We start from the raw sequence: 22,900 nt of genomic DNA, 5'->3' as shown, positions 1-22,900 counted from the left end.
GAACCGAATCGAACCGAATCGAACCGAATCGAACGGATTCGAACCGATTCGAACCGAATCGAACCGATTCGAACCGAATCGAACCGAATCGAACCGAATCGAACCGAATCGAACCGAATCGAACCGATTCGAACCGAATCGAACCGATTCGAACCGAATCGAACCGATTCGAACCGAATCGAACCGAATCGAACCGAATCGAACCGAATCGAACCGAATCGAACCGAATCGAACCGAATCGAACCGAATCGAACCGAATCGAACCGAATGGAACCGAATCGAATCGACAGGTGTGGCGGAATTTATTGTGGATGCTCACCATTCCTCCCTAGAGAATCAGAGAGGTTGGTAGTGTGGCTCAGTCCAGAAATATAATTCTCAGTCTAATTTAGGGTTTTACTGCAGACACCATGACAATGGCAAGTCTTATAAATGACAGCATTTAGTTGGGGCCGGCTTACAGGGTCAGAGCTTCAGTCCATTTTCATCAAGGCAGGAGCATGGCAGCATCCAGGCAGGCATGGTGCAGGAGGAGCTGAGAGTTCCACCTCTTGTGCCAAAGGCAGCTAGCAAAAGATTAACTTCCAGGAAGCTAGGACTAGGGCATTAAAGCCCACACCCACAGCGACACATTTACTCCAACAAGGCCACACCTTAGTGCCACCTCCTGGGCCAAGCATATACAAACCTCACTCAGTCCAAGGTACAGGTCCATGCGCCCAGGGAGCCACTGATGTCAGCCTGGGGATTCCAAAGGTGAGGACCCTGGGGTTTTGATGTCCAAGGTTAGGAAATAAAGGACATCACAGATGCAAGGGAGCAAAGATTTTCCCTTCCCCTGCTGGCCTGCAGAACAGTGTAGACACCTGCAGACACTCCCAGGGCCACACAATCATTCAAAGCAAATGCTAAACCACTGAGCTTTCGTCAAGGAAGTGCATTGACCACTGAGCCATCTTCCCAGACCAGGAGACTTTTTCTGTCTGCATGTGTCTGGCAAAATTAGATCTAGGGTGGCTTTTTGTTTCTGTCACACCCTGAAGCTTGTATTAGCCACTAAGCGAAAAAGGCATTTTTAGGGACAGATTCTTACAAAATGTTTTTCCACCTTTTTTTTTTTCAGTCAAAATTTTGTGATTAGCTAGACATGGTGGTGCATGCCTTTAATCTCAGCACTTGGGAGGCAGAGCCAGGTGGATCTCTGTGAGTTCAGGGCCAGCCCGATCTATACAGTAAACTCACTGTCAGCCAGGCTACATAGTGAGACCCTGTCTCAAAACAAACAAACAAACAAACAAACAAACAAAAAACAAAAAACAAAAACCCAACCAACCAAACAAACAAAAGAACAAAAAAATTTTTTTTGTAATTAAAAATGAACATGCTAGAAGGATTCCAGTCCACGGTCTATATGATGGGAACAGAGCATGCTCAGAGATGGTCTGCCAATCATCTTAAAACACCAGCAGGGCATGCCCAGAAACCGTTTCTCCACTGTGTTTGTGATTCAAAATGGACATGCGCAGATGTGTCTTTGGCTGCCATCTTTAATTTGCCCACCATGACCTTGAGCTAAACAAACCCCATGTGTCTTCTGTAGTCCCTTCTTAGATAGTTCCTCCAACTAAGCATGTGGCTTCCCGGAAGTGCTTTCCTATCTGACTGTGTGTGGACTGTTCCGGAGGAGGCGGGGGAGGAGGAGGGGGAGGAGGAGGGAGAGAAGAAGGAGGGGGGCACAGCTCTGGAATGACTGGGGACTCTCCTTGCCCTCTGTGGGTAAGGATCCTTTGCTGATTCTCACCAAGATCCAAACTAGTTACATAGGATCCAGGGGGGAACATGCTGAATTTGGCGGGAGAGGGAAGAGTTTCTGTGAATTCCATCAGAGGAGACATTCTAGCTACTCAGATTCTCTTCGGTCCATAGACTAGAAGCTAGGCTTTGGGCACCAGAGAGGAAATGCTGCTTGAAAGTCAGCTTATTGTTTCTGAGGGACAAAGACCACCAGAGCAGATGGGAGGGAAAGGGAGACTCTTACCTTTCAGCACTGTAGGCACACAGGCATCCGGAAAGAGGGGAGCCGAGGCCATGGGAACATTTGTCCAACCAAAGTTAAGAAGGAATATAGAATCAATTAAGTCATCTTTTGTGCATCGTCCCTTAGTGTACTTCAAAGGTCCCCGAAAAGGGCACAGAGCTAGGATGGGGAGCTCTGACATAGCCTCTGGTTCCCCCATCTCTTTGAAGATGTATCCATTCTGGAGAGGGGAGCTCCAGGGAATCGAAAACCTCCCTGTTCCAGGAGATCAGCAGAATATGGTCTACATAACAGCCGAGCATCGGGCTGGTGAGATGGCTCAGTGGTTAAGGACTCTGACTGCTCTTCCAAAGGTCCTGAGTTCAAATCCCAGCAACCACATGGTGGCTCACAACCATCCATAATGAGATCTGACACTTGTGGTGTGTCTGAAGACAGCTACACTGTACTGTATATGTAAATATAACAATAAATAAATCTTTGCGCCAGAGTGAGGAGAGGTCCTGAGTTCAATTCCAGGCACAGATGCAGACAAGCAGTTTGCCTGCTACTCTCAGCCCACTAAATACTGAGGTTAGATCTCTGCTGGTCAAACAAGCCAGTTCAAACCGGATTAGATTAGAGTAAGTGCAGGGTTATCAGTGAATTCACTGGCCCAAAGGACCAAGGCCAGGGAAGTCTCCAGGAGGAGAGAAGGGAAGGGAGGGGTAAAGAGAAAGAGCTTGCATGCTCAGGGGAGGGGGAGAGAGGGGAAAGGAGGGAGGGAGAGGGAGGAGGAGAGAAGGAAGGAAAGGGAGGGAGGGAGGAGGAGAGAGGGAGGGGAGAGAGGAGAGAGGAAGGAGGAGGAGGGAGGAGGGGGAGGGAGGAGGGGGAGGGAAGGGGAAGGACTGGGTAGGGAGAGGGAAGGAAGGGGAAGGAAGGGGAGGGAGGGAGGAGGAGAGAGGGGTAGGGAGGGGGAAGGATGCTGAGAGAGGGAGAGAGGGAGAGAGGGAGGGAGGAGGGGGAGAGAAAGAAAGAAAGAAAGAAAGGAGGAAAGAAAGAGAAAGAGAGATAGGAAGGAAGGAAGGAAGGAAGACAGCTGTCTGGATTATTACGGAAAAGCATCCAGGGCAGCGGCCCAGGCTCTGGAGTGGAAAGTTGAGGGTTGGGGGCAGGGTTTGCAAGGCAGGGACTGATAGGTGTTGGGAGAACATGGAGTCCAGGCCTGTTTTGATTTGTAACATCTGCACCTCAGTCCCTTGCCCCGGGTCTGAAACCAAACCTGTACCCCTCCCACCCCGCCCTGGACTCTGCGGGGTCTCGGGAACCTCGGTCTTCATTCCCAAGCGCGCAGCACGACCTATTATAGATTCCGTTTTCCAACAAGTTCCCAGCCCCCAGAGCCTGATGTTGTTTTTGCTTTCTGATTATGGCATTGTCCTCATGACCCGTCCGACTCGAAGTCCTGCGCTGCATCTGTCATCTCCGCCACCCATGCCGTGCCATCTCGCCTGGTCCTGATGCCGGCAGGAATCCTGGGTAAGTGTGTGAGTCACGTCGCATGGGCTGAGCAGTTCAATGGAAAACTTAGGAGCATGAATTCATAGGCTGGGGACAGGTTTAGTGCTGGGCCTTCCATCCCGCACTCGGAGGCGGAGGCGGAGGCAGAGGCGGAGGAGGAGGCGGAGGCGGAGGCAGAGGCGGAGGCAGAGGCGGAGGCGGGGTCTCTGAGCTCAGGCCAGCCTGACTGCAGGCTAGAAAGATGCTCTCCAAAATTAAAATTATGGGTTGCACTCAAGGTGGTCTTTTGACCTCCACACACGAACTACAGTCCATGCACACACACACACACACACACACACACACACACACACACCACTCAAACATATGCATGTTTTTTTAATTTTTATTTTTCTCGCATACATTACATCCTGAAGAGTTTCCCATCGGTCCACTCTTCCCAGTAACCTCTCCCACCACCCGTCCGTCCCAGATCAACATCTACTCTGCTTCCCTTTAAAAAAAAAAAATAGAGAGCAGGATATCTGTTGACTATGGCCTAACAATGCACAGCGAGTCTGGGCACAGCCTTCAGGTCCCAGTTGGGCATGGCAGCCCAGTGAGGACCAGGAAAAAGGTCCAAAGTGCAGGCAGTGTCAGACACACCCGACTCCCGCCCGCCGGAGCCCACCAGAAAGCCCAGCTACAGCGGTGGTGCTCGCCTGTAATCCCAGCACTCTGGGAGGCAGAGGCAGGCAGATTTCTGAGTTCGAGACCAGCCTGGTCTACAGAGTGAGTTCCAGGACAGCCAGGGCTATACAGAGAAACCCTGTCTCGAAAAAACAAATCCAAAAAACCAAAAAACAAGAAAAAAAAAAGAAGAAGAAAAAGAAAAGAAAGCCAAGCTACACAACCACAACATGCAGTGGACCTAGCTGAGATCCACACAGTCTCTCTGAGCCCCACTTAGTCGGTTCTGTGGGCTGTATTCTGCGGGGTCCTCCACCCCTCCGGCCCCTACAATCCTTCCTCGCGCCTCCTCTGAGGGGCTCCTCTGGCTCTGCTGGATGTTAGGCTGTGGTCTGCGCATGTGAGCCCGGCAGTTGCTGTCTGCGGGTATAGCCGAGATTCATTAGCAATCATTTCATCGGCTTTCCCCAGGCATGTCTGGCGCTACCCTGGGTCCTTGGGTTTGGTTCTTGGCCTTCCAAGCGGTGTCAGGCATAAGGTCATCGATGGATGTCAGAGGGTTCCCACGGCACTGCGCCCACCCCTAAATGCCCTCTCCCCTTCCGTTTCTTCCATCCCACAACCACCCGATCCCTCCAGTTCCTGTCCCTATTTGCCCCCAGTCCACCCCCAAATTCTATTCTAGTTCCCCTTCTTAGAAAGGCCCACTTCTCACCTCCCCCCCGCACGTCCTTCTTGTTACTTAGCTTCTCTGGCTCTCTCGATGGTAGCGCGGTTATCCTCTCGTTAACAGCTACTGTCCACTTACCAGTCAGCACGCACCATGTTTGCCTCTCCGGGTCATCTCACTCCGGGTGACCTCACTCTTTTCTACTTCCATCCATTTGCCTGCGAATTTCTTAGTGTTCCAATGGAATATTACTCAGCTGTTAAAAAGAGTCTATGTACCATATTTTCTTTATCCATTATTCAGTTGCGGGACATCTAGGATTTGACTTTCCAGCTATTATGAATAAAACTGCAATATGGCCATTCCTCAGAAAACTGGGAATCGAGCTCCCTCAACACCCAGCTATATATAAGGCATATACCTAAAGGACACTGTATCCTACCACAAGGACACTTGTTCAACCGTGTTCATTGCAGCTTTATTCATAATAGCTACATATGCATAAAAACATTTATTTATTTTATGTATATGAGTGCACTGTCGCTGTCTTCATGCACACCAGAAGAGGGCATCAGATCCCACTACAGATGGGTGTGAACCACCATGTGGTTGCTGGGAATTGAACTCAGGACCTCTGGAAGAGCAGTCAGTGCTCTTAACCACGGAGCCATCTCTCCAGCCCAACATGTGCATTTTTAAAGGGGTTGGGGGCTACAAACTGGCTCAGGAGGTAGAAGGTGTAGCTGCTGGACGACCTGGCTTTTCCCAGAGACATACAAGGTGAGAGACCCAACTCCAGCCAGTTGTCCTGTGCCCTCCATGCGTGTTCCGCAGCACAAGCAACTCCTCCCTTTTAAAAATAAAGAACAGGGTAGGGGCTGGAGAGCTGGCTCAGGAGTTAGGCACGTCAACTACTTTTAGAGGATCAGAGTTCAATTCCCAACAGTCCTGTTCAGCTGCCCATAACTGCTTAGATCTCCAACTCCAGGGGATCTGCTGCCCTCTCCTGGTGCCTTCAGGCACTACACTCACAAGCACACACCCACACAGAGACACATAATTAAAAATAAAAATATTAAATCTTGGGGGGGGGGCAGGAACTACAAGACAGATGACTCCTCAAACAACATTGGAGGTTGACCCTTGACCTCAGTATACACACATATATATCTTCATACACCTGAGCACAAGCATACACATAGAGGATTGGTAAGGTCTTTTTAGCACAATGATAGAAGTCCAAAGACAGAACTACTTCAGAGTCTAGCAGGAATGTACTGTCTGAAAAACCTGTACTGTTGGGTCACATTCTCCTTCAATACTGAAGTGCATACACTCCAGCAGACCATGACATCATATGGATACCGGCACCACCTCAGTTTGAGGGCATCCATTCTCTAATGTTTGTTCAGTGATGAAATTGCCTACTGCTTGGTGTTCAGCCCACACTGGGAGGAAACAGTGCCTTATTACATTGAGCTGGGTCAGAGAGTTTAGATTATTTTTATTTTTATTTATTTTTTGGTTTTTTGGATTTGTTTTTTTAGAGTCAGGGTTTCTTTGTGTAGCGCTGGCTGTCCTGGAACTCACTCTGTAGACCAGGCTGGCCTTGAACTCAGAAATCTGCCTGCCTCTGCCTCCCAAGTGCTGGGATTATACGCGAGTGTCACCACCGCCTGGCAGGGTTGAGATTATTAAAGAAACTCTAAATCAGTGGTTCAAAAACTTCCTGTGCCAAAACCCTTTAATACAGCTCTTCATGTTCTGGTGACCCCGACCGTAAAGTGATTTCCTATCTGTAATTTTCTACTGTTATGAATTGTAATGAAATATCTGCCATGCACAGTATTTGATATCTGACCCCTGAAGGGTCGGGGCCCACAGGAGGTCGAGAACCCGTACTCTCAGTGATGTCGACACTGCCTGGTGGGTGGGCTCCTCTTCTCTAATAGTTAGAGGATGGAAAGACAAGAGAACAGTTGGGCACACAGCGGAGGTTTAGTGGCCGATGTCACAGATTTATTGGGTGAAGAAGGGACTCTGCCGAGCCTGCCAGCTCTGCGGGGTTAGGTTTTTATTTGGGTTTAGAGTGTCTCATTTGGTCGCTCTTCTCTCCTGTGTTATTCGTGTGGAGTTACCTATGTGTTCCTTCTAGGGCAGGGACTGGGTCTCTGTCTGTGTCCACCAGCCCGGAAATACCGGATTGGTTGGCTCGTTAGGGTCAGCGCATACATCCCGACCTCCTTTTAAGTGTGATAAGTCCAGAAAGATGCACCTCATGCAAGGGGAAATGGGAATACAAATCAGAGAAGGGGAGACCGCTGGGGACAAAAGCCACAAAGAAATGGAAGTTCATTCTATATTGTTGGGGCAAAAATCCATTAAAAAACCAAACTGGGCTTGTCATGGCCCCTCCCCCAGCTGTCCTATGGCCCCTCCCCCAGCCATCCTATGGCCCCTCCCCCAGCCATCCTATGGCCCTTCCCCCAGTTGTTCTACGACCCCTCCCCCAGCTGTCCTATGGCCCCTCCCCCAGCTGTCCTATGGCCCTTCCCCCAGCTGTCCTATGGCCCCTCCCCCAGCTGTCCTATGGCTCCTCCCCCAGCTGTCCTATGGCCCCTCCCCCAGCTGTCCTATGGCCCCTCCCCCAGCATCCTAAAAGGCCTTGGCCTTCTGGCTAAGGTACTATAGCCTCACTCTCCTGTACTTGGCTGGGAAAGTCCACTCACTGTGGATTTTTTTCTTCTCTTTTGATCGGTGTGTGTTGACATCATTTGTTTTTATTTTGTTTTGTCTCCTCCCTCAGGGTTAATGAGCAGATTGTCCAGGGACGGTAAGTGTGAATCTCTGCTCACAAGGAGCGACACAGCTTCACAATGCCTTATGCTTTGTTTATTTGGTTCTAAATTTAAAATAAAAAAGTTTATGTTGGGTGGTGGTACACCCCTTTAATCCCAGCTCTTGGGAGGCAGAGGCAGGAGGATCTCTGTGTTTATGGCCAGCCTGGTCTACAGAGTGAATTCCAGGACAGCCAGGGCTACACAGAGAAACCTTGTCGCAAAAAAAGAAAAAGTTATACTGAACATGCACCCATGCCAAGGCATGCGGGAGTCAGATACCTTGCAGGAGCTGGTTTCCTTTCTCCACTGCTTGGGTCCTAGGAATAGAACTCAGATCTTCAGACTTGCTAGAAGGCACCTTCACATGCTGGCCCATATTTCTGTCCCAATTGTGTGTGTGTGTGTGTGTGTGTGCGCGCGCACATGTATGTGTATGCATGTGTGCACATGTGTCTGCGTGTGTGCATAACTGTGTGCATGCGTGTGTGCACACGTGTGTGTGTGTGCGCGTGTGTGTGTGTGTGTGTGTGTGTGTGTGTGTGTGTACGCGAGTGTGCGTGCGCATGCAAAGAACAGGGGTGGACATTGCTGTCCGGTTCTACTTCTTTCCGTCTTACTTCCGTGAGACAGCATCTCTCACTCAACCTAGAGCTCGCTGTTTTTCCTGTTGGTTCTGGTCAGTAAGTGCCTGGGATTCTTCTGTCTCTGAATCTTCACACTATTGGGAATACAGACGTAGGTGGCCATAGCCAGCTTTTCATATAGGTGCCACAAGGATCAGAACTTAGATCCCCACACTTGCAAAGCGAGAGCCCTTCCCCACCTACCCGCCTCCCAAGCCTTCTGTCTCTAATAGCAATCTTGTGGGGCACTGATAGATATAATGCTAGATTACACACACACACACACACACGCACACACACACACACATATATAAATCAGAGGTTCCTAATATTTCCACCCTCTAAGACACGTAGGTCCTCATGTTGTTGCGACCCCCCCAACCAAAAAACGATTTTGTTGCTACTTCATAGCTGCAGTTTTGCTACTGTTTCAAGTTGTAATGTAAATATCTGAAATGCGGGATCCCTGATATGAAACCCCCAAATGGCTTTCAGCCCACAGGTTGAGAACCACTGGCATAAAGCATTAGGATAGAACAGCAGTCCCTTAATGTCTGTACAATTAGCTTGGAGTTGAGAGTGGGCAAGGTCAGAGTCGTCGGAAACAAAGTAGCAACTGACAAAAGTTTAGCAACCAGGCAGCAAAATGGCTCGCTGGGCAGAAGGCCCTGGCTGTGGAGCCTGAAGACCTGATTCCAGGCCTCAGGACCTACGAAGCAGAAAGAGAGTTAAACCTGGCAAGTCACACCCCTAACTCTGCCATTGAGGAGGCCAGCATGGGCTACGTAGTGAGTACCAGGCTATAGCTGTTACTTGTCTCATGCTGTGACAGAATACTCTGCTCTTAGGAAAGGAAGGGTCTGTTTAGTTCACAGGGGGTGGGGTGGCCTGGTGGGGAAAACATGATGACATACTATTATATGCTCTTGTGTGTGTGTGTTCAGTGTGTGTGTGTGTTGTCCAGGACGGCTCTAGTGTTAATAGTGACACCTCTCATTCTGGGATCCTCTGTAGGAACGTTGGTTGTTCTGCTTTGATTCCTGTTGGTGCGGGTGTGTGTGTGTGTGGGGGGGCAAGATCTCCCTAAATGATGGCACATGCCCTTAGTTCCAGCACTCGGGAACAGAGGAAGGCAGATCTTTGGTGTACAAATCGAGTTCCAGGACAGCCAGGATCACACAGAGAAACCCTGTCTGAAAACAAAAAACAAACAAACAAACAACAACAACAAAAAAAAAAAACAAGAGAGAGAGAGAGAGAGAGAGAGAGAGAGAAAGCGAGCTAGTCTTGAACACCCAGTCCATCTTCCTGTGCCCCCGAGTCATGGATCACAGACGTACACCACCTGAATTTGATTCCGTCCTGTGTATGTGCACGTATGCGGGTGTGCACGCAGCTGTGCACCCGTGGAGACCAGAGGTCAGTGCTGGATGTCTTTTTCAGTCACTCTCCACATTATTTTTTCTTGAGACAGCCTTTCTTCAGGGAACCTGGAGTTCACCGTTTCCTTTCCGTTTCTTTTACATTTATTTATTTTTATTTTATGTGTTTGCATGTTTTGCCTGCTTGAGTGTCTGCGAACCATGCACATGCAGTACCCATAGTGGCCAGACGAGGGGATCAGATGCCCTGGAGCTGGAGTTACAGGAACTTGCAAGCCACCCTGTGGGTGCTGGGAATGAGAACTTCCGGCTGGCAAAAGCCAGTGCTCTTCTCTGCTGAGCCATCTCTCCAAGCCTTCCTGATGTTGTTTTTATGAGGAAATGTCGGAAGAGGCTCACGCAGCTAGGAGGTGAAAGAACCAAGATTTAAACACAGATCCTGTTTGGTGTGCAACACCACTCTGGCTCTTAGAAAGGTACCCACAGGTCTTGGCCCCATCTAGCAGTAATCTCTCTGGTCTCGCAGCCCTTTTACAGCCGAGTGCTTTCCTCGTACGACCATACCCGCACTCTTCCCCATGTCTGGGCTATGTTCTCTTTTCCCCCTCCAAGCTCTTTCCACTCAGCTAACTCCTGCTCATCTTTCAGGTTTCAGACAAAACATCATATCCTCCTCCACGACGCCTCCCCTGGTAACCAGTCCAGGTCAGCAACCAGCATCCCTTTAAAAGTTCCTGCCCTGCCCTGCAGGTCGACCAGAACACTACTCCCACCTCTGTCCCACTTCACGAGGCGTTTGGTCCCCCTCCCCTGGAGGCTCCTGGAAAACCATGGATATTGTCCACTGGGGGTAGATACTGTCTCACGTAAACCTTGCTTATGCCCAGCAATCAGCAGTGCTTCATAAATAGTTATTTTAGAAAGAGTGGCTGCAGACTTGAGTCCCTGTCCTATGCTGTACATTGACACAGTTGGGTTGCCTGCTTTCTGATAGCGTCCTAATCTCTCGTCTCTGTCTGGTCCAGGATGCTTATCTGGTGGTAAAACTATTAATCAATCTCCCCCTTTGTCTCATCCTCCCCCTCCCTCCCTGTCCTTCCGTCCCTGCCCCTCCCTCCCTGTCCCTCCCCCTTCCTCCCCCTTCCTTCCCCACCTCCACTTCCATTTCCACACTTCTCTCTCCCTCTCCATGCACCCATGTCGAACACGGCTGCATCCATCCTATTTTCCAGACAACTCAGAAGAAGAAAGTAAGTCCTGTGAAATCTGTGACTCCCAACTCTTCCCTACCCCCACTTTGCCGGGGACTGAACTCAGAACCTGTGTGCTAGTCAGGGCTCTACCACAGAATCATGCCCCAGTCCTCCTTGGGGTACTCCAGCAAGTGCTGTACTGACACACTTTTAAAAAAAAGATTTATTTTTATTATATGTAAGTACACTGTAGCTGTCTTAAGACAAGCCAGAAGAGGGAGTCAGATCCCATTACAGATGGTTATGAGCCACCGTGTGGTTGCCGGGATTTGAACTCAGGACCTTCAGAAGAGCAGTCAGTGCTCTTAACCGCTGAGCCATCTCTCCAGTCCCACTTTTTAACTTCCTATTTATTTTCTTTATTTTTTCTTTTTTTTTGGGGGGGGGGGAGGTGGTAGTGGTTTTGTCCTTGTTTTTTGAGACAGGGTTTCTCTGTATATCTTTGACTGTCCTGGAACCAGTTCTGTAGACCAGGCTGGCTTTGAACTCACAGAGATTCATCTGCCTCTTGCCTCCCTAGCACTGGGATTAAAGGTATAATAAAGGCATGTGCCATGGTTGCCTGGCTTTTCACTTTCTATTTTCTAATGAGTTGTGCTAAGCTTCCCAGGGTATCCATGAACTCGACTGTCTCTAAATAAAAAGTAAAAAGAGGATATAACTTAGTGGTAGAGCCCCTGCCTAGAATCCCCCAGTGAGGGGGTCCGGGGTGTGGCTCAGTGGTAGAGCCCCTGCCTAGAATCCCCCAGTGAGGAGTTGGGGGTGTGGCTCAGTGGTAGAGCCCCTGCCTAGAATCCCCCAGTGAGCGGCTGGGGGCGTGGATCAGTGGTAGAGCTCCTGCCTAGAATCCCCCAGTGAGGAGCTGGGGGCGTGGCTCAGTGGAAGAGCCCCTGCCTAGAATCCCCCAGTGAGGAGCTGGGGGCGTGGCTCAGTGGAAGAGCCCCTTCCTAGAATACCCTGAGAGGCTGGGGGTGTGGCTCGGTGGTAGAGTGCTGTGTAAGATCCTTTATGGAATCCCCAGTATCACAACAAGAAAGTTTGTTAGGGCAAGTGATTCGCAAGTTACACAGAGAAAACTAGAAGCAGTTTGGGGGAACTCTGTTCGGACAGGATTGCACACTGGGAGACAGAGGATGAAGGGACAGCAACGCAGACAGGTTCATGAAGGGGTCACAACAACTTATCGATTTGCTTGGTTCAGCCCATTGCAAAGTCCCAGATTGCACAATAGGAGTATTTTGGATGTTTCTGATCGGCTGAGCCAAATCCTGCTTTTCTCTAGTCTGGTCTTGAGTCCTTAATTGAAATGTGAAGCTGGATGAGTTTCGAGTTTCAGACATTTTCAGAATTGTGAGCATTCCATGGACTCTATCAGTTCCGACTCTTACCCTGAACCCCCGAGGCCCCAGATCTGATCCGGGCAGCATGCAAAGCCTAACCTGGGTGTGTTGACTCAGTCGGGGAATCCCAGCACTGGGGAGATAGATGGAGGTGGTGGTGGTAGTTTGGCTGGATTTGAACCTGCGGAAAGAGTTGTGGGCTAGCCTTGGTCTGTGAGTGAGAGGCCAGAGCGGTGACTCGGCGTATTGGCGGTTGCAAACACCTTCTGCTCTCCCAGGAGAGCTGACTTAGGCGCCACTCAAGACAGGTCACAATTGCCTGAGGTTCCGTGTAGCTCTCGAGGTCACATGCGCATGCTTACACAGGCGCATTCACGCAAATAAAGTGAAATAAACTTAAAAACAATCAATGAAAACAAGTCCAAGGGACACTATTCAAGCGTCACCTTGGCACTCAAAAGTGTCCTATGGAGCGATTTTGGATTAGGGATGTTCAGCTGGTGCAGGGATGGAAACGGTTCCCATTAGATTTTGTTAACGCTCCCAGATAAGGCAAGGGCAAGACTGTAGGAGCTGCTGGCTCTGTCTGCTCGGGGATTCTGCAAGCCTGGTTTCCTCTCTGAGTTCACCAGAACACAAGAAGGGTCGCCAAACACTGTAAAAGCTATTTTATGAGAGAAAATGGAAGTGCCAGGACAGAAGGGACTAACATCCATTTTATTTTGTGGCCCGTTTTCCCCACACGAACTCCTTGATTCTGCTTCCAATCCGCCTCCCAGTGAAAAGTAAGTTATCTCTCCTTTTATTATTGACGCCCTTTTGATGTTTGTTGTTTGATGGGAAAGTCTCAAGGAGCCCAGGCTAGCCTTAAACTGTGTTTATAACCAAAGATAGCCTCTTGATCCTCCTGCCTCAGCCTCCTGAGTGCAGGGATTAGACGTGTATGCCACCATGCCCAGCAAAGAAAATACTTTCCTAGTTTGTTTTCCCTCCCTTTCTTGTGGGTAGCTGAATGTTTCCAGATATTTGGAAGGAGGAACAAGAAAGGATCGAACTAGGCATGGCTGTGTCTGCCTGTGATCCCAGCACTGTGAAAGCTGAGTGAGGCAGGAGGATTAGCAGTTTAAGACTAGCCTCCGATACATATCAAATTTGAGGTTAGCCTGGGCTACATAAGGTCTATAGCAAAAAAGGGGGGGGAGGGGAGAGGAAAGGAGGAGAGAAAGCAGTTTTTAGAGAAATTGACCCCACTGTGGAGGAGACTGGGTGGTCTTCAGGCTCCGCCCTCGTCCACGGACTGTAAACTGGGGTCTGGGACGGTATGTATTACTGGGGTCCCAGTGTTTGAGCAGATTCTTAAACTGCCCCATTGTCCTAGAGCACAGGACAGCAGGAGTTATATATGTTTATAGGTAGAAAACAAAACCAAATAAAAAACGGGATCCAAGCCTTCCTCCCTGACTGGGGGGTGGGGTGGGTGGGGTTGGGTGGGGTTGGGTGGGGGTAGGGGTGGGGTGGGGGAAGTGGGCAGGGTTGGGGGAGGCGTGATTGATAGAAGAGTGGAGGTGCTTTTCTGATGTCCTCTACATTGCTGGAAGGTGAGTTCCTAGGGGAACCGGCCAGGCGATTCCAGGGATAGGGACGAATGTGTGTTAAAGCAGACAGGTCACAGATAACCCAGCATCTCTGCATGCAGCCCCGCCTGAGCATGGCCTGGATGACATGTCCATGTCCCTTGTGGGCGGGCCTCCCCTGGGGGCGGGCCCCTCCTCCCCTGGGGGCGGGCCCCTCTAGTGGGCGGGCCCCTCCGGTGGGCGGCCCCTTGTGGGGGCGGGCCTCTCCGGAGGGCGCTCCAGGCGGAATGGGAGGGTCAGTCATTGTTAACACCCTTTTCTTCATCTCTTCTGGCCTTGCCCCACAATTCCACCTGGATTTTCCTCTCCATGGCGCTCCTGCTTAAGCAGTATTGAAACGTAAGTTCATGTGTTTCTTCTTTCGCCTGCTTCCCCTTCTCCCTCCTGCCTGGAGGCCCACAGCAGCGCAGGGATTCTTGGGAGTCGGGGCAGAGCAGGAATGCTTTACTCTCATCTTCCAAAGGGCAGGTGGAGGAACAGCAAGATGGCTCCAAGGATGAAAAGAGTTTGCAGCTAAGCTGAGTTTGATCTCCAGTACCCACGTGGTGGAAAGAGAAAATTAGCTCCTTCTGTGGCCCTCTGACCGCACAAGCGCACACACATGCATAAGACACTGTAGCTGTCTTCTGTCACCCCAGAAGAGGGCGTCAGATCTCATTACGGATAGTGGTGAGCCACCATGTGGTAGTGGGATTTGAACTCAGAACCTTCGGAAGAACACTCAGTGCTCTTAACCGCTGAGCCATCTCTCCAGCCCTGAACCTCTCCCTACCTGTGCACCAGGTCTACATGTGGTGCACAGACATATGCAGGCAAAACACACACACACATGAAAGCAAATGCATAAAGAAGCACGTAAAGCGTGTGGGAAGATGGGAATCTGAGATGTGTCCCCAATGGGCTCAGGACCCCCTGGAAACTCAGGACCTGACTTAAATACCCAGAACATGCCCTGGGAGTAACGGCGCACTCCCGGAACCCTGGTGCTAGGCCACCCAGCCGGCTGGCTGAGCTCAAGGCCAATGAGAGACACTGTTTCTACAAGTAAGATGGATAGCTCCTGAGAAATGACAAGTGGGGTTGGCCTCTGGCCTGCCTGCCATGCCAGCACACACGGCAGAAACACACCATGTGCCCGCACACACACAGGCACACACAGACTAGTAGGATGCTTCAGTGGGTGAAGGGTCTTGTTGCTAAGACTGGTGGCCTAAGATTGATCCCCAGGTCCTATGGAAGCACAGAATTGACTCCTACAAATTGTCCTCTGACCTCTACTTGCTTGCTATATTATGCTTGTGCCCATAGTCACATGGGTAAACACATACACACATACATGATGATGATGATGGTGGTGATGATGATGATGTTGATGATATGAGATGGGGCGGTACTGGGCATAGTACTACACACCTCTAATCAATCCCAGAGGCAAAGGAAGGGAGAGCTCTGTGAGTTTGAAGTCAGCTTGGACTACAAAGCAAGTTCCAGGTCAGCCAGAACTTCAGACAGACAGGCAGGCATACATACAGACAGGCAGGCAGACAGGCAGGCAGGCAGGCAGGCAGGCAGGCAGACAGGTAAGTGGGCCATAATTCTACAGGGCTCTTTAGGAGACAGGGGTTTGGGGTGAGCTGTGGTCCGTATTGACCTGGGTTCTGTCTGGCTACCTTTGAGATTCTATTTGCATTTCTTTACTGTCACAGGTCTGCTGAGCCTCCAAGTACTGAATGGTGAGTTGGTGGCTTCATCATTTCTGGTTTTGGGTATACAGAGGCATTAGCTTTTCAGGTTGGAAGAGATGTCACCGAGCCTACATACCTCAACTCCACCATCGTTAGCAGCACAACCACATGACATCATGCATTCAAGCAACAGACAAACTTCATGTTCCATTCGCTGTGCTGAGTCTTCTTCTAGGCATTGAGATAGAAGAGGGAATAAGAGACATCAAATGTACCAGGTGCTGTTGATGAGCTGAGGGAGGTGGACAGACCTCTAGTGCAGCACTCTGTAGGTGGACACAAGAGGATCAGAAGTTCAAGGCCAGCCTGAACAACTAGAGACCCTGTCGCAAACAAACAAATAGCTGGAGAAATGGCTCAGTGAGAAAATGAACTTCTTTTTGTTTGTTTGTTTGTTTTTTGTTTTTTGGATTTGGTTTTTTCGAGATGGGGGTTTCTCTTTGTAGCCCTGGCTGTCCTGGAACTCACTGTGTAGACCAGGCTGGCCTCGAACTCAGAAATCCGCCTGCCTCTGCCTCCGAAGTGCTGAGATTAAAGGCGTGCGCCACCACTGCCCAGTGAAAATGAACTTCTTGCCAAGGCTGATGATCTGAATTCAATCCCTGGGCTGGAAGTAGTGGCAGGACAAGATGGACCGCTGTTAGTTGTGCTCTGACCTCCACATGTGTACTCTGATACGCAAATTCATACCACACACACACATATATATACACAGACATCCCTCATATCACAGATACACATACATGCACACTATACATACACACAAATACTCCCCACTAACACCACCACTACACATACACAAACAGATTCCACACTACACACACATATCCCCTACACACATGCGCGCGCGCGCGTACACACACACACACACACACACACACAAAACAAATAAAAAATCTAACTTTAAAACAAAACCAGACCATGCCGCTGGTGTTTTGGTGAGAGGACAAGGGAGTGGCCCAGTTGCAGGCTCGGGTCTGAAGAGCACTGTTGTCCTAGGGAGTGAGGAGAGCCCGGAGTCGGGGAGACTGAGGTCTTTTAGAGGATGCTACAGGGACCTGGGCCATTACAGGCCACAGGAAGTGACGTCTAAGCAAAGGCTCGAAGGAACCAAGGCCATCAGTCCACACGTGCAAACTGTATGCATTTGCGTGCATGTGTGTGTATCTGTGGGTAGGGTGCTTCACACAGAGGGAAAGCCAAGGGGCAGCGGAGAGCCTGAGCCGAGCGACATTAAGCAGGTGAATGTCCCCCTTCCACCAAAGGGTCCCGTTTGTACCATGTGCAGCTGAATTTCCACCCAGTCCCTAATTTTCCTTTATTTGTCTTCCCTTTCCCCTTCTCTCCTTCTTTCTCTCCTTCCTCCCCTCCTCTACCCTCTCCATGTTTTTCCTTAGAAGAAACAAGTAACTGCAAAGAAGAAGGTGGGTGGGGCTGTGTGCTCGACCTGGTGACCTGGCTGCGGGGTGGCCTGGTGGTTAGCACCGCCCCAGTGAGTGAGTGAGGTACAGGGTAGTACTGGAGAACAGGTCAGACAGCCAGAAGCCAGCACCTGAGGTTTCTGGGAGCATCCGCAGCCCCAGCCGCCCTCTCCTTTCCTCTCGGCTCCTCCGAGTCACTCAGGGCACACCGAGGTAAGAAGTGGCTGCTTCCCTGGACCTCCAGACTCCCTCCTCCCCGCTGGAGATGCCTGGGTAAGTTGAGTGGCAGGCCAATGTGGCCGGAAACTAAGAGAGGGGAAGACCACAGATACAATCCTGATGCTGGTGGATTGCTCCGGTTAAACTGTCTTGGATTAGGATGCCCAGTGTGGCTCGGCGGAGTGTATGTCTAGTGGCACAAAGACCACGATCTGGTCCCTAGGGCCGCTCGCAGTGTGGGTGCCCGGGACCCTAGCTCCTGGCAAGGTCGGAAGTGCAAGGGCAACATGGACAGCTTTTGTTTGTTTGTTTATTTGTTTTTGGAGACAGGGTTTCTCTGTGTAGCCCTGGCTGTCCTGGCTGTCACTCTGTAGACCAGGCTCGCCTCGAACTAAGAACTCCTCCTGCCTCTGCCTCCCAAGTGCTGGGATTACAGGCCTGCACCACCACCACTCAGCTATGCCCGGCTATAAAGGTCCAAGACCTCTTTTGATTTCGTGAGACCCCTTTTCAAAACACAAACTAGAGAAATAACATCAGGAAAGGGTAGGTAAGAGTGCCAGGTGTCATTAGAGGGCAGCACAGACACAGAAGCAAGGGAATCTCAGGTCACAGCTTGATGAGGACAAGTTAGGACAGTGAGACTCATCTCAAAAACAAGACAAAACAACAGGCTGTGCAGTGGGAGGCAGAGGCAGAGGCAGGCAGATTTCTGAGTTCGAGGCCAGCCTGGTTTATACAGTGAGTTTCAGGACAGCCAGAGCTACACAGAGAAACCCTGTCTTGAAAAACCAAATTCAAAAAAACAAAACAAAACAAAACAAAACAAAACAAAAAAAAAGAATAAATAAAATAAAATGTAATAAAAATAAGATGGAGAGGGACTGCTGAAGGAACTGACGTGTGTATGTGTGTGTGTGTGCGCGCGCGCCTGCGCGCCTGCGTGAATGTGCATGCATGTGCACATGTGCATGCGTGTGTGCACATGTGCATGTACGCGCGTGTGCGCACACAGAATGCACACATATGTGCAACGCACAGAGTAAGATGCACTTGAAGGTGCGTGCTTGTGATCCCAGTCCTTACGAGGTGAGGCAGGAGGATCAAGAGGTTGTCCTTGGCTACATAATAAGTCTGAAGCCAGCCTGAGGTACACAGGTGGACCCTGTTTCAAAAAACCAACCAAATCGAACAGTCAAAAGGATAAAGAGGACAATTAGTGAGGTTCCCTAAGACCTACAAGTGGTTTGCTAACAGGGTAGTTGTTGTTATTGTTCTTGTTGTTGTTGTTTTTGTTTTTGCTGAGTACAGGTTACACTGTGCAAAAGAGCAAACAGTTTGTCTGGAAGTTGAGAGATTACCAAGATGGGAGAACTTGGCCACAACCTTGAATATAAATGAAACTTCCAAGCCAGGAGACACCTAAGGGCACACGTTTGGAGTGCCAGGCGAAAAGGGGTCCTGGGTGTGATTAATGGTTGTCAGTGTTTGCCTTTAGTGAAGCCTCCTCCAGCCACCACCACAGCCAGGGGACTTGTGAGGAGCAGCGGATGGAACTTTCTGAGGTGTGCCTACATGGTGATAACGTTCTTCTTTGTGTCCTACAATAAAGGAGACTGGGTGAGGATGGACCTTTCTATCTATGGAGGGAGGGAGGGACAGAGGGAGGGAGGGAGGGAGAGGTGGAGGAAGTATCATGGGAGAAGGGAGTCTGCCCAGAGCTGTCAGAAGGGGGAGGCAAGAGGGGAAGCGGTGGTCCTGCAAAGCCAGCTCGCCCAAGCACTCGCTCGTGTGCGTGCATGCGTGTGTGGTGTGTGTGTGTGTGTGTGTCTGCGCACAGTCATGTAGGTGTCATCGGACAGCTTTTGGAACCCAGGTCTCTCTTGCGGTTCTAGAATTGATATGTGTGCCTTTCCAGTAAGAAACCAATGCACACTCGGTGCACACTTGGAGATTAAAACGGAAAATTAGAATAATAGTACTGCTCTAACTAATACCCAAAGAGGAGCCGGCCATGGATAAGAGATTTTACCAACTTGTATCCACCTTGGATATGTGTATTTTACATCATACCAGCCCCAGGGAACATACACTTTGAGCAATTTAAACCGAGATTGGAGCTTGCGAATCTGGCCACTTGGGCAGATATGGGAGATGTACACAGCCGAGATATTGCCAGAATGGTGTCATATGTACACTAGTGGTGATTTCCTCAAATGGTTGCTACCCGGGGTGATCCTACCCACCCGGCAGAATTATGCTTTTACTGAGAAGAGCACAGAGGCCCTAAGGCAGCCAGGGCTCAGTGGTGGTTGCGACCCTGTGCTGCCCCCTTGAGCTGCTTCTTAGCATATTCCTGGATGTGGGGCTGCTGTTTCTTAAGTCTGGGTTGCCTCCTTTTGTTATGGGAATGGAGCCTAATTGACAGACAGTCCTGGAGGAAAAAACATAAGCAGAAACTTTCTCAACATCGCCAAACTTTAATTACGAGGTGGAATGAAAATTCTGCAGCCGCCCGGTGAGAAGCACACTTCTTACCTGTCAGCCACACCGGAAGCAGCGATCTTTCCGCTAAATTCCTTGTGTAACTTAATATGTCCAAAGCAAGCTTGTGAGTACATCCGATATAGCGTTAGTCTTACTACTCCAATTTCCGGCATTACTGCCTCATTCAGTCTCAGAGACTGAATTCTTACTGGACTCGGCCACAGTGGCCTTAGTTACTGAGCCGCCTCCACAGATGGATGAGAGCCAGGCGGGCTCTGGTCTCCACTAGGAGTTGTTTCCTTTGAACGGACACTTTGTATCCTCCCCAAGCCCCTCCTTACTCAGGAGAGTCTTAAGGACCAAGTCCTCACATCTCTGCCCGCGGAGCCACCTCTCCAACTCGTGTTTGGTTGATCGGGACAGGGTCTCTGACTTAGGCTGGGGTGACCTTGGATGAAAGTGCTGGGGTTATGGGTGTGTCCGGCCACATCTACTTTAGGGCTGCTGGAGACCAGCTCAGCACGCCGCCGGCTGGGGAGACCCTGTACCAACCGAGCTGCGTGCCATCTGAGTTGTGAAAGCAAATCTGTGGGGCACTGAGTATGCAATGAACTTGGAGCAGGAAACAAGAGCAAGAAAAGAGGCGGGGCGGCCAGGCCAGGGGCGTGAGCCAAGGACAACCCTGCTAGCTCTGCCAGAGCAGTGGCCCTCTCCCACCCTAGTGCGCTGACCCTTTAATACGGTTCCTCAGGTTGTGGTAACACCCACAACCACAACATTATTTCACTGATACTTCATAATTAATTTTGCTACTGTTATGAATTACAATGTCAACATCAGTGTTTTCCGGTGACCCCTGTGAGAGGGCCTGACCCGCAGGTGGAGACCTGCTGGCCTAGGCTCCCGGCAGGAGTGCGGCTCACGGACTGGGGTTGAAGGCTGAGGGAGACAGAGAGCTCAGGAGGTGAATGTCAGCTATTGTTTGATTTGTATTTTTTATATTATTTTTCTCTGTTGTCTTCTCTAGTGTTACTGCCACTATTGTAACCCGGACCTGGATTTGAGGTACAGCATGGAGGGCAAGGGCATCGCACCGGGCCCGTGGGTCCTGGACCTCACCTTCAAACCTCTTGTCTGGTTGTTTGGTTTTTGAGACAGGGTTTCTCTGTGTTGCCCTTGCTGTCTGGGAACCTTTAAACTTCTTTCATTACATTGTGTTGTTGTTGTTGTCATTTGGGTATGTGTGCCTCGTGCCCGTATACTGTGCCTGGCGCACGAACGGAGGGGCAGACACTGGAGCAGTCCCTCCACTCTTCCTTACACATCCCGAGAACAGAACTCCATCTTCAGTCCTGGCAGTAGAGTGGCTTCACCTGCTGTCACAGGACTCAGCAGCTTGGTTTTAAATAACTAACTTTGAAGTTAGGCCCTGCCCCATGCTCCCAGAAATATGACTCGATTCAAAATATATCGACAACTGCCTTGCCTATGTAGCTAGGCTCTTCCCTGACTAGATGTCACTGAAAGCAGTCCATTTGTTCTAGCCTACATTCTACCATGTGGCTGGCTGGGCTAATCTCACATCTTTCTGGCATATCTATTGCTTGCTGGGTTCTATCCCAGAATCCTTTCTCTCTCCCGGATGTCCCACCTCCTACATCCTGCCTAAGCCATAGGCCTTTTGACTGACAGGTGATGCATCCATACAACGCACAAGATAGTCTCTCTAAACCGAATGTCCAAGGTAGGGTTTGTAGGCTCAAAGTCACATAATCGCCCGGGAAGTCCTAAGTTAATTCTCCTTTACTGTGGGCGACACCTGTGTGCCCCCCAGCACAATATATAAAATAAAATTCTAAGTGGGATTATTATTCTTGTATTTTAAAATTATTATTATTATTATTATTATTATTATTAGATAGTTAGGAAGATAGTTCAAAGGTTAAAAATACGGGTCCTGGTGGTATATGACTTTAGTTCCGGCCCTCGGGAGGTAGACACAGGCAGATGTCTGCGTTCCAGGCCAGCTTGGCAGCCGACCCCTGCCACATCATGTCTGGTTTCCTGTCAGGCATATCCGGGCTCCTTGCCTACTGAGCTGGACTGGAGGGAGAGAGAGCTTAGCTGCGGTGGCTGTGTACAATGCAGAATCTCACCTGGTGGTGAGTGCAGGAGAAACAGTCTTTGTGAGACAGCTTCAGCGAGATAGCTCATTTAATGGGGTGGGGAGGCTAACAAAACCTTTTGGGAGAAGATGGAAGTTTTGGGGGTGTGTGCACATCACTGGCTGGGGCCAAGGCTCTGGAAATGCTGTATGTACATAAAAAGGAAGTTCAGATGTTTGCTGGACTTACCTTAAGGATGGAGAAAGTTGAACCTGTAACCGGCTGCCTGCCAGGCTACACGACCACTTCAAGGGTGGCAGGCTAGGGGCTCTGTGAGCTAGGATGTGCAGGCGCCACTCCTGCCAGTCTCAAGACGAGGTTTCTGGGGTTTGGTCACACCTCAACCTCACTCTTGCTCCAGACTTGCCCCCCTGGTTGCTCCCCCCGCGCCCTCTCAAATCCTCACGAGGTCTGAGGGAAGTGATGGCAGCCGGTGGAGCAGTTTGGGGGGGGGAGGAACAAAGTGGGCATACCGTGGCCAGGAGGGGCCGGGTCCCAGACAGAGGTCTGCAGTGCAGGCTCGGGGTGTCCTGTGGGGTTGTTGGGGAGCTCTGAGAATATAGGATGATGTAAATGAGCGTCCCGATGTGACTTTCGCCCTTTCTCCTCTTCTGTAGAGATGACCCCTGCTGTTCCTTCCAGTGAGGCAGCTGTGTCTCCCTCAACCCTCAGGAGCCCTCTGAGCACTTCACAGCTAAGGAAGCTCTCATTCTGGCCTGTCAACTCGCAGAGCATCGGTGTGTCCAGAGGCGCAGGAGGTAGCCTGTGTGAGGGCGGTGCGGCTGACTAACCCAGGAGAGCAGCCCAGTGAGCCTCTGCAGGAGTTTCCCCACACCTTCTCTTCTGGGTCGTTCTCATCGTTTCTTTACTGCACACGAATCAACAGCTGAATGTTTGTTTCCTACATTCACAAA

General features: G+C 50.2%; 1 protein-coding gene across 1 annotated transcript; it reads left to right on the top strand.

The window, feature by feature from the left end:
• Window positions 1-3,537: 3,537 nt before the first annotated feature.
• Window positions 3,538-22,631, top strand: LOC127673773 (epididymal protein 13-like). The gene is made up of 6 exons (XM_052169559.1): window positions 3,538-3,556; window positions 15,656-15,682; window positions 17,092-17,118; window positions 18,833-18,954; window positions 20,849-20,886; window positions 22,604-22,631. Exons 1-6 carry the CDS (start codon window positions 3,538-3,540, stop codon window positions 22,629-22,631), a joined length of 261 nt encoding a protein of 86 aa, XP_052025519.1.
• Window positions 22,632-22,900: the final 269 nt, after the last annotated feature.

The sequence above is a fragment of the Apodemus sylvaticus genome, chromosome 1 (assembly GCF_947179515.1).
Source record: "Apodemus sylvaticus chromosome 1, mApoSyl1.1, whole genome shotgun sequence".
In the NCBI taxonomy this organism is placed as follows: Eukaryota; Metazoa; Chordata; class Mammalia; order Rodentia; family Muridae; genus Apodemus; species Apodemus sylvaticus.
The sequence above is the reverse complement of the archived record's forward strand: the minus strand, read 5'-3'. Positions and strand labels throughout refer to the sequence as shown.

Bases quoted from the DNA above. Each gene is read 5' to 3' on its own strand.
- LOC127673773 (XM_052169559.1), top strand. The intron at 15,683-17,091 runs GTGAGTTGGTGG...GTTTTTCCTTAG, and splicing joins GAGCCTCCAAGTACTGAATG to AAGAAACAAGTAACTGCAAA. The intron at 18,955-20,848 runs GTGAGGATGGAC...TGTCTTCTCTAG, and splicing joins CCTACAATAAAGGAGACTGG to TGTTACTGCCACTATTGTAA.